At 38.0% G+C, this 12,714-nt stretch overlaps 1 protein-coding gene across 2 annotated transcripts in view; it reads right to left on the reverse strand.

Moving 5' to 3' along the window:
- The window catches only part of FBXL4 (F-box and leucine rich repeat protein 4), a 72,160-nt gene that overhangs the window by 20,761 nt on the left and 38,685 nt on the right, over positions 1-12,714 (reverse strand). For both annotated transcript variants that reach the window (XM_063666441.1, XM_054492120.2), the window contains one exon: positions 4,634-4,847. In XM_063666441.1, the coding sequence (XP_063522511.1) occupies positions 4,634-4,847 (214 nt within the window). The remainder of the gene's footprint in view (positions 1-4,633; positions 4,848-12,714) is intronic.

Raw genomic sequence — 12,714 nt, forward strand, 5'->3', positions numbered from 1 at the left:
CACTCTTTTATTAATGTAATAGTATCTTGTTCTTTACTAGGCATGTATTTAATGCTCTGCATCTAATGAAATTCAACAAATATATGCCACTGACTCTGCACATAGCTTACTTAGTGAATTTTCTTTGCTAAATGTATAAGACATTTGTTATTTCTCTGTTGAAGTCATTTTTCATTGTAATCCTAAACACATCTAAAAAAAGAAAAAGATCTCATGAAATAAATTAAGAAACCAAGTTGAACTATATTTTACTATCTTATAAGGCTAAAAATTCTGAACAACCACTGATGCAGGGAGGGACCACATCAGCATACAAGACAATTCTGACCCTGCCACAGTTCTATTCTCCTGAGGTCTCATTCTTACTGAGTCATCAGGCCCGCTGCATGCCTGGCTATGGCTAACCACTTAAGAACACATAACCTAGCTATCAACAACACATCATTTTACATGTCAAAATTATTTTGAGGATTATCTGTCTCAATGCTGCTCTCCATTACAGTATAAAATTGAGAGTAGGCCTATATAAACTATTTACTTAAAGCAGTTAATTATGTATTGATTCTACAAACTTTCACTTAAATGTTTCTAAATGTAATTTGAATAACAAATTGTGATTTATAAATTCAGAACTAAGACTTCAAACTAAGCTTGTTCATAGTAAAAAGACAAAAAATCCATTTTCCTGCAGAAGATATTTATAAAACATAAACTTAATAGTTTGTATTTTATCATGGATTATAACGTTGTATATGTTAGTTACTATGTTGTATCTCCTTACCAACTACAAATTAGAAATAGTAAGTAGTAAAGAAAATCCTTGTTTTAGATAAATAGCCAAGCTATCAGAATAACTACTATTCTATGCTTTTATATATGTTATGATTTTAACTACAACACCAAGGCCACAAGACCTGAGTTCAAATCCTGACTCTCTTGCTTGTGCCAGTAGGCAATTTATTAATCTTTTGAGACCTTAATTTAATTATGTGTAAAGATGAGAATACCACCAACCCTATTCAGACTGGTGTAAAGAAATAATAATGCAAAATGTCTAGGACAGCCAACAGAGTATATTCAGTAGGTTTTCCCAAACTTTGGGACTAAAAATCCAGGTCTTCAAAATCCTCAAAAGCTTTATTCACTATGCATACGGACTTGTCTAAGTCTTGTAAAATGGCATAAATATACTATATTTATTAATGCAAATTATGTAAAGGCACATAGAATGTAACAGTATTGTATCATAAACTGGTCTCTGTGAGGTTAATATGCTATAATACAATCCATATTGTGTAATACTAATTTTTGCTTATTTTAGAATTTTGTAGGGTTCAGGAAAACAGGGTTAAAGTGGTACCAGATAATTTGTAGCCCTTTTAAAACAAAATAACCTCTCCAAGAAAACTAAAATTATTATCTTCTTTTTCTTTTCACGTATGTCCTTAGAGCAAGCAGAGGCATTTGAAATCAATTACTGCTCCTTCTTCAAAACAAGAGTCTAGAATATGAGAATATACTGCCAGTGATTTTGTGGAACATTTAAAGAGAGACCAGTCTCCTACATCTTGTCTTCTCATTCTCTGTTTGCTCTCATCCACCAACATCATTAGGTGCAAGGTAAAAGGAGTGTGTGTATCAAAGGAAGAAGGAGGCGACATAACGCTTTGCTTAAGTGACAATGGAGGTGTTTACAGATTGACATGAATACTAGTGCTGTAGCTTCTGTTTGTTTTCAAAGAAGTCAGCTGATTATTTTGCCATCTCTCCTTTTTCTAATTTACTTAGTGCCCATGTGGGACTCTGACATAGATCCCAAGAATGAGGAGATAATAAGAGAGTGAAGTATAGGTAGAAAGCAATGAGTTGAGAGGCATTAAAAGTAAACACTGCCTCGATAAGATTCTCTAAATTTCACATTTGCCACTTATATCACTAAAATAACAGCATCTTTAATTTTAAGTCAACCATAGATCAATGAAAACTCAGTTTTATAATTTTTTTCTACATATTCAATGTCAGAAAAATTGCACAGTGTTTATATTTTACCAGATGAGCCAATAAAAAAATTTAATAGGAAGTAACAGAGGGTACAACCTAAATTTTATTTAATATATTCATACAATGATTTCACATCTGTAGTTAAGTAGCTGAGGGAAACCAGAGCTTATGCTATCTAGACCTAGGTAAGTATGCATAAATTTCCACTCCTGAGATATGAAATCTTCTTAATCCTCATAAATCACACTTAAAAAATTTGGTCATATCTATCAGTCTGAAACAAATTTAAGAAAACTGTAGACTAATAATTCTCTGACACTTAGATCACATTACTATATAACATTTCAAAAACATCTCATGGGATGTATTTTCACAAGCCACGATAGATATAAGATGCCTAGCAAGTTAATATTTTTTTGGTTTTTACCCTATTTTTCTTCTCAAAGGCTCATTTAATAATTACATTTAATAATTATGCATGCTATATTTCTTATTAAACAATCAGAAAATTTTAAATGAGGCATTTAAAACCTCCTTGCTCAGAGGATTTCAGTTTATAGTACACAGGCCCATAAAATAGTAAATGTGCCAGTAAAAAACAGGCATGGCATAATTTCAGAATGAACAGTCCTACCCAAGAAAAGACAGCTAGCAATTTTATACCCACACAAATGGGGAGTCATTTCACCACAGACCAATGAAAACACAGGCTAATATCATCTGGCATTCAGGGACAATAATTATTTCATTTTACAAATAAAAAATCTGGAAATCTGAGGCAATGTCTTCACCTAGATTACCACGCTTATTGCTGGCAGGGCTAGAACTAGAATCAAAGTCTTCTTTCCACCCTGCCAGGTCACCTGTTAAAGTCTAGCTAAATATTTTGCCCAAAATTGAGAATAATGCCATCTTAATTTATTCAGTGTTGCTATAACAAAATACCTGAGGGTGGGTAGCTCATAAAGAAAAAGAGTTTATTTAGCTCACAGGTATGCAGGCTGGGAATTTCAAGGGGCATGGCACTGTCATCTGCTTGGCTTCTGGTAAGGGCTTTCCTGCTGTGTCTTAACATGGCAGAAGATCAAAGGGGAAGCAGACAGTGCAAAGAGGCCAAACACAAAGGGCATCCTTGCTTTACAACCACCTGCTCTCTTGGGAACCAAACCATTCCCACCAGAACTAATCCAGTCTCCCAAGTCACTGGTATATCATTTTGGAAAAGTAATTTGGTTATCTTTATTCATTTACTTAACAAGTATTTACTGAATTGCCAATCTTTACCAAGTACTATTCTAGATTCTGGAAACATGGCAATGAAAAAGACCAACAAGGTTTCTGCCATTATATCTTAATGTGAGAAGACAGAAAATAAGCAAGAAAACAAGTATCATTTCAGAGAGTGACAAGGATGTTAAAAAGGAAATAAAACTTGATGATATGAGGGGAACAAACTAGAAGGGGTGCTATATTTTATCAGTGTCCAGGAAGCCATCTCTAAATAAATATGCAAGTTGAACACTGAGCTGAAAAAAGGGCAGCCATAATGAGCTAGACAAACATTCCAGACAGGCAAAAAAACAAAAGCCCTGAGCTGGGACCAGGTCAGAACATTCAAGGAATAGAAAGAAGGCCAATATGCATGGAACAGAGGGAAAAAGTATATGACAAACAGTATGTACTACAGGGGCCCAGGCACATACTCTTTAACCTAGCAATACCACCTCTAGGACTCTATCCAACAGCAGTAATAGTAAGTATGTGTAAAACCATGCACAGGCTCATGGTGAAACCCCATCTCTACTAAAAATACAAAAATCAGCTGGGCACGGTGGCACACGCCTGTAATCCCAGATACTCAGGAGGCTGAGGCAGGAGAATCGCTTGAACTGGCCAGGCGGAGGTTTCAGTGAGCCGAGACCACGCCATTGCACTCCAGCCTGGGCGACAGAGTGAGACTCCGTCTCAAAAGAGAAAAAAAAAAATATGCACAGAAGAATGTTAGTGCTAGGTAGTTTGTAAAAGGAAAACAACTGGAAAAACTAAATGTTGATCATTTGGAGAATGTTAAATAGATTATGGTATAACATATACTATTACAGTAAAAGAGTTAGATAATATATGCACTGACCCTGGAAACATGTCCTAGAGATATTATGTGAAAAAGCAAGTAGACTAACATATATGACATGATTCCATTTTTTAATGAGACTTATTAACTATGGTATTACAAATTTTAACCCCCAAGTCTGGTCCAGAATAAATACCACTTTGCTTCCTCCCACTGCAAGCAAATGTCCTCTTACATACTATCCTCCTACCTTTCTCTAATTCATTCCCTGCCAGCATTTTGGCTTACCTCAACCAACTGCTTATTTTTTTCCTGGGAACATAAATAGCATCACAAAAATTTTAAGAGCACAGATAAAAACATTTCCTTATAATTTAAAAGCATATTAGGTTTGAAATAACTTCACAATGACTGAATCAGCTCTACTGATTTCAGAGTAGCCAGATGGCATCATAACCTTGATTTAAAAATAAAAAACACATTATTATGAGCAATTACAGAAAACCAAATATTCAGTTGGCCACTATAATAGCAATGATGAAAATTATGAATTATTCTCACCTCTACTTTTGTTCGATAGAGAACAAGTCGTTTAAGGCTGCATAACTTGGAAATGTGGTTGAAAGCTTGAGGTGGTAGCTTATCACAGGAGGAGAGATTTAAGGCCTGTAGATTTGGACACATCTCAGAAATAACTTCTAAGGAAGTTTCATTAAGAAAGTGGCTGCAAGATAATTCAAGGCGTACTAATTCAGATCCACAAACCTTCAGAAACCTGCCAAAACAACATTCCATGTGAATTTTATAAAACTAGAAGATATTTTTGCAAGAATTTTGGAATTTTAGCAACTCTAAGTAGATACATTTGAAAGAATAGATTTCTATTAGGGAAAATGTAAAATTTGTTTTGCTTAAATTCTTATTCACTGCATACTGAAATATGAATGGTTAGGCTAAAAAAATCAACTTGAGAGGACAAAATGAATTCACATCATATAAAAAGTCAGCTAATGCTAAGTGGAAAGTTAAGAAAGTAGATGATGTATTTTTCCTACTTACCTATAATTCACATCTGAGTTGGTAAAGCCAAAAAACAAAAAAAAGCAGCAAAACATAACAAAACTCTAAACTCTTGGGAGATATTTCTCCCTCAACAGTACCCATCCACTGCACACGAAAGTGACAACTTTAATTAAATAACCTCAAAACAAATCAGACTAGGCTCCTCTCAACTCAGAAAATGTCTATGTGGGTTTAACTATAGCACTGTTATGGTCCTTGCAGCTGTTACTATTTAGCACCTAGACTGCTTGATATTGAAAATATTCAATTGCAGCTTCACATAAAATATACAGAAATAAACCAAGATGAAGGTCACAAAATGCTTTATCAGAGTAGTTATCACAATATTTATCTCAGTTACGTTACAGTTGGGGGAAAAATAGTCCTGTCCATGATCATCCCCTGAAAACAATCTAAAAGTAAACATGAATCTAGGAGTATTTGAATCCATGAAACTTTATCAACTAAGCAAACTGAACCCTCTTAACATATCATCTTCCCAGCAGTGTCACATCAGTAATAAACTGTTAGTCAATTTATGCCACATCTTTATTCCTAAATGATTTAATGAGCTTACAAATACACATACAAAATAAAATTGACTAAATCAGATTAGTTGTGTAAAGAAAGTAACACTGGTTAAAAGATGGGGTTTTTTGCATTGTTCTACTAGTTCCTAGCAGAGACCTTGGAAAAGGCATTTACTCAAGTTTTAGCATTTCCTCAGCTGTAAATGCAGACTTGAAGTATGTAACAACATTCACCACACTGCCTCGTGGGATTGAAGCTGAAATACTATGCAAATGCAGTTTTTAAAGGTCAAAGCACCCCATAAACATTAAGTATAAGTTAAATCTTGGCCAATTCACATTTAAACAATAAAAAAATTCAGTTGCTGCAAATTTAAGTATTGTAAATAACCCAGTAGCCTGCACATCTTATTTACACCTGAACACCCGTTTATTCTAAATTCAAACTTGCATTATTTGATTTGTGACATTTCATACAACTGCACACTCCTTCCTTAAAACTCTGACACTCCTGACATAACTCCCTCTCTTGGATCTCCTCCAACCCCTCTCACTGCTGCTTCCTTTGCTAGCTGTATTAGCTAAACTGCAGTCCACATGAAGCACATTCATTCATTCATTCATTCAACAAATATGCCCTGAGCTTCTACTATCATCCAGGCAATAGTCTAGGCACTGGGGAGATAGCAGTGGACAAAACAAAATCCCTGCTCTCATGAAGCTTACTAATGTTTTGAAGAGAGAAGGAGATGATAACCAAATGAGTAAAGTAAGTCGCAAATTTGTGAAAAGTGCCCAGGAGGAAATAAAAGCAGGGAAGGGCAATAGAAAGTGTCAAAGATGGACAGAGTAGTCAGAGAAGCTTCAGAGATGTGGTGAGTAAAACCCTGAAGGAAGCGAGAGGGTGAGCAAAGCAGGTATCTGGAGGAAGAGCATTCTAGGCAAAGGGAAGGGCAGTCCAGGGCAGGATAACAAGCAGAGTGAAGAACAGTGAGACGGGGGATGCAGGAGGCACAAAATGATGGCGAGATGAGTAGATCAGAGATGAGGGACAGTTCACATAGTGTGTGCCACTATAAAGACTGGCTTTATACCAGAAAGCAAACTGTTAGGAGACAATAGGAAACTTCCCAACTTGATTTAATGAATGATTGAATTTGAAAGCAAAATAAGATAAAGTCTATACCTGTACTACCTTTCTGACTTCCTTTCTCTCTCTCAAGAATCCCATATTGCATACTTTTACTCTGAGCAGATTATTTGATTAATATCCTCATATTATCTCTACTTAAATTTTCAAAATGTATACTACCTACCTTTTCATATCTACATCCCAAGAGGGCAGAGAGAATGGCAGACTCAATTAGCTGAACACAGCTCTTACTTCTTTCCTTAACGCTTCTCATGCAGGTTTTATTTTAATGCATAATTACATATATGTATTTTTTCATCTCAACTGTGCCACTGATCATTTGAAAGGAGAACTCAGCTTGTTTACTTCCTGCAGTCAATTCATTCTACACTGTGAATGCCCACAAAGTATTTTTTTATACTGAAGGTTTTATGAGAGGACCTAAGTTCAGATAAACAATCCCAGACTAGGTCTCCTGCTATGAGAAAAGGAATCTCTGGAGAGAAAAATAAATTGCTTATCATTATGAGGTGATTAATTTGTCCAAAATAATACAAGTACATAAGAAATAATTTACTAAATGGTAACTTGCACCCTAAAATAACTAAGATCACATGAATGATTTGAGTTTACTTACCACAAAATAAAAGGTAATAGTCCTCAGAAATTGCCTGAAGTATAAAAGGTAAGAGAAGAATTAGATATAAATATCTATGACTTCTTAATTCCTAATCTCATGTTTTTTTAGCTGACCCTCACCGAGTTTTCTAAAACAATATATTCGTGGAGGAGCCAAGATGGCAGAATAGGAACAGCTCCGGTCTACAGCTCCCAGCGTGAGCGATGCATTAGACGGGTGATTTCTGCATTTTCATCTGAGGTACTGGGTTCATCTCACTAGGGAGTGCCAGACAGTGGGCGCAGGACAGTGGAGGCAGTGCACCATGCGCCAGCCAAAGCAGGGTGAGGCATTGCCTCACTTGGGAAGCGCAAGGGGTCAGGGAGTTCCCTTTCCTGGTCAAGGAAAGGGGTGACTGACAGCACCTGGAAAATCAGGCCACTCCCACCTGAATACTGCGCTTTTCCGACAGGCTTAGGAAACGGCGCACCAGGAGATTATATTCCGCACCTGGCTCGGAGGGTCCTACACCCACGGAGTCTCGCTGATTGCTAGCACAGCAGTCTGAAATCAAACTGCAAGGCGGCAGCCAGGCTGGAGGAGGGGCACCCGCCATTGCCCAGGCTTGCTTAGGTAAACAAAGCAGCTAGGAAGCTCGAACTGGGTGGAGCCCACCACAGCTCAAGGAGGCCTGCCTGCCTCTGTAGGCTCCACCTCTGGGGGCAGGGCACAGACAAACAAAAAGACAGCAGTAACCTCTGCAGACTTAAATGTCCCTGTCTGACAGCTTTGAGGAGAGCAGTGGTTCTCCCAGCACGCAGCTGGAGATCTGAGAACGGACAGACTGCCTCCTCAAGTGGGTCCCTGACCCCTGACCCCCGAGCAGCCTAACTGAGAGGCACCCCCCAGTAGGGGCAGACTGACACCTCACACGGCCGGGTACTCCTCTGAGACAAAACTTCCAGAGGAACGATCAGACAGCAGCATTCGCAGATCACGAAAATCTGCGGTTCTGCAGACACCGCTGCTGATACCCAGGCAAACAGGGTCTGGAGTGGACCTCTAGCAAACTCCAACAGACCGACAGCTGAGGGTCCTGTCTGTTAGAATGAAAACTAACAAACAGAAAGGACATCCACACCAAAAACCCATCTGTACAACACCATCATCAAAGACCAAAAGTAGATAAAACCACAAAGATGGGGAAAAAACAGAGCAGAAAAACTGGAAACTCTAAAAAGCAGAGTGCCTCTCCTCCTCCAAAGGAACGCAGTTCCTCACCAGCAACGGAACAAAACTGGACGGAGAATGACTTTGACGAGCTGAGAGAAGAAGGCTTCAGATGATCAAACTACTCCGAGCTACAGGAGGAAATTCAAACCAAAGGCAAAGAAGTTGAAAACTTTGAAAAAACTTTAGACGAATGTATAACTAGAATAACCAATACAGAGAAGTGCTTAAAGGAGCTGATGGAGCTGAAAGCCAAGGTTCGAGAACTACGTGAAGAATGCAGAAGCCTCAGGAGACAATGCGACCAACTGGAAGAAAGGGTATCAGTGATGGAAGATGAAATGAATGAAATGAAGCGAGAAGGGAAGTTTAGAGAAAAAAGAATAAAAAGAAACGAACAAAGCCTCCAAGAAATATGGGACTATGTGAAAAGACCAAATCTGCGTCTGATTGGTGTACCTGAAAGTGACGGGGAGAATGGAAACAAGTTGGAAAACACTCTGCAGGATATTATCCAGGAGAACTTCCTCAATCTAGCAAGGCAGGCCAATATTCAGATTCAGGAAATACAGAGAACACCACAAAGATACTCCTCGAGAAGAGCAACTCCAAGACACATAATTGTCAGATTCACCAAAGTTGAAATGAAGGAAAAAATGTTAAGGGCAGCGAGAGAGAAAGGTCGGGTAACCCACAAAGGGAAGCCCATCAGACTAACAGCAGATCTCTCAGCAGAAACTCTACAAGCTAGAAGAGAGTGGGGGTCAATATTCAACATTCTTAAAGAAAAGAAATTTCAACCCAGAATTTCATATCCAGCCAAACTAAGCTTCATAAGTGAAGGAGAAATAAAATACTACATAGACAAGCAAATGCTGAGAGATTTTGTCACCACCAGGCCTGCCCTAAAAGAGCTCCTGAAGGAAGCACTAAACATGGAAAGGCACAATAGGTACCAGCCGCTGCAAAATCATGCCAAAATGTAAAGACCATTGAGACTAGGAAGAAACTGCATCAACTAACGAGCAAAATAACCAGCTAACATCATAATGACAGGATCAAATTCACACATAACAATATTAACTTTAAATGTAAATGGACTAAATGCTCCAATTAAAAGACAGAGACTGGTAAATTGGATAGAGTCAAGACCCATTGGTGCGCTGTATTCAGGAAACCCATCTCACGTGCAGAGACACACATAGGCTCAAAATAAAAGGATGGAGGAAGATCTACCAAGCAAATGGAAAACAAAAGAAGGCAGAGGTTGCAATCCTAGTCTCTGATAAAACAGACTTTAAGCCAACAAAGATCAAAAGAGACAAAGAAGGCCATTACATAATGGTAAAGGGATCAATTCAACAAGAAGAGCTAACTATCCTAAATATATATGCACCCAATACAGGAGCACCCAGATTCATAAAGCAAGTCCTGAGTGACCTACAAAGAGACTTAGACTCCCACACAATAATAATGGGAGACTTTAACACCCCACTATCAACATTAGACAGATCAACGAGACAGAAAGTTAACAAGGATACCCAGGAATTGAACTCAGCTCTGCACCAAGCGGACCTAATAGACATCTACAGAACTCTCCACCCCAAATCAACAGAATATACATTCTTTTCAGCACCACACCACACCTATTCCAAAATTGACCACATACTTGGAAGTAAAGCTCTCCTCAGCAAATGTAAAAGAACAGAAATTATAACAAACTGTCTCTCAGACCACAGTGCAATCAAACTAGAACTCAGGATTAAGAAACTCACTCAAAACTACTCAACTACATGGAAACTGAACAACCTGCTCCTGAATGACTACTGGGTACATAACGAAATGAAGGCAGAAATAAAGATGTTCTTTGAAACCAACGAGAACAAAGACACAACATACCAGAATCTCTGGGACACATTCAAAGCAGTGTGTAGAGGGAAATTTATAGCACTAAATGCCCACAAGAGAAAGCAGGAAAGATCCAAAATTGACACCGTAACATCACAATTAAAAGAACTAGAAAAGCAAGAGCAAACACATTCAAAAGCTAGCAGAAGGCAAGAAATAACTAAAATCAGAGCAGAACTGAAGGAAATAGAGACCAAAAAAACCCTTCAAAAAATTAATGAATCCAGGAGCTGGTTTTTTGAAAGGATCAACAAAATTGATAGACCGCTAGCAAGACTAATAAAGACAAAGAGAGAGAAGAATCAAATAAATGCAATAAAAAATGATGAAGGGGATATCACCACCAATCCCACAGAAATACAAACTACCATCAGAGAATACTACAAACACCTCTATGCAAATAAACTAGAAAATCTAGAAGAAATGGATAAATTCCTCAACACATACACTCTCCCAAGACTAAACCAGGAAGAAGTTGAATCTCTGAATAGACCAATAACAGGATCTGAAATTGTGGCAATAATCAATAGCTTACCAACCAAAAAGAGTCCAGGACCAGATGGATTCACAGCCAAATTCTACCAGAGGTACAAGGAGGAACTGGTACCATTCCTTCTGAAAATATTCCAATCAATAGAAAAAGAGGGAATCCTCCCTAACTCATTTTATGAGGCCAGCATCATCCTGATACCAAAGCCGGGCAGAGACACAACCAAAAAAGAGAATTTTAGACCAATATCCTTGATGAACATTGATGCAAAAATCCTCAGTAAAATACTGGCAAACTGAATCCAGCAGCACATCAAAAAGCTTATCCACCATGATCAAGTGGGCTTCATCCCTGGGATGCAAGGCTGGTTCAATATACACAAATCAATAAATGTAATCCAGCATATAAACAGAACCAACGACAAAAACCACATGATTATCTCAACAGATGCAGAAAAGGCCTTTGACAAAATTCAACAACCCTTCATGCTAAAAACTCTCAATAAATTAGGTATTGATGGGACGTATCTCAAAATAGTAAGAGCTATCTATGACAAACCCACAGCCAATATCATACTGAATGGGCAAAAACTGGAAGCATTCCCTTTGAAAACTGGCACAAGACAGGGATGCCCTCTCTCACCACTCCTATTCAACATAGTGTTGGAAGTTCTGGCCAGGGCAATTAGGCAGGAGAAGGAAATAAAGGGTATTCAATTAGGAAAAGAGGAAGTCAAATTGTCCCTGTTTGCAGATGACATGATTGTATATCTAGAAAACCCCATTGTCTCAGCCCAAAATCTCCTTAAGCTGATAAGCAACTTCAGCAAAGTCTCAGGATACAAAATCAATGTACAAAAATGACAAGCATTCTTATACACCAATAACAGACAAACAGAGAGCCAAATCATGAGTGAACTCCCATTCACAATTGCTTCAAAGAGAATAAAATACTAGGAATCCAACTTATAAGAGATGTGAAGGACCTTTTCAAGGAGAACTACAAGCCACTGCTCAATGAAATAAAAGAGGATACAAACAAATGGAAGAACATTCCATGCTTATGGATAGGAAGAATCAATATTGTGAAAATGGCCATAATGCCCAAGGTAATTTATAGATTCAATGCCATCCCCATCAAGCTACCAATGACTTTCTTCACAGAATTGGAAAAAACTACTTTAAAGTTCATATGGAACCAAAAAAGAGCCCGCATTGCCAAGTCAATCCTAAGCCAAAAGAACAAAGCTGGAGGCATCACGCTACCTGACTTCAAACTAACTACAAGGCTACAGTAACCAAAACAGCATGGTACTGGTACCAAAACAGAGATATAGATCAATGGAACAGAACAGAGCCCTCAGAAATAACGCTGCATATCTACAACTATCTGATCTTTGACAAACCTGAGAAAAACAAGCAATGGGGAAAGGATTCCCTATTTAATAAATGGTGCTGGGAAAACTGGCTAGCCATATGTAGAAAGCTGAAACTGGATCCCTTCCTTACACCTTATACAAAAATTAATTCAAGATGGATTAAAGACTTAAATGTTAGACCAAAAACCATAAAAACCCTAGAAGAAAACCTAGGCATGGGCAAGGACTTCATGTCTAAAACACCAAAAGCAATGGCAACAAAAGCCAAAACCGACAAATGGGATCTAATTAAA

This window comes from Pongo pygmaeus, chromosome 5, assembly GCF_028885625.2.
Source record: "Pongo pygmaeus isolate AG05252 chromosome 5, NHGRI_mPonPyg2-v2.0_pri, whole genome shotgun sequence".
Classification (NCBI taxonomy): Eukaryota; Metazoa; Chordata; class Mammalia; order Primates; family Hominidae; genus Pongo; species Pongo pygmaeus.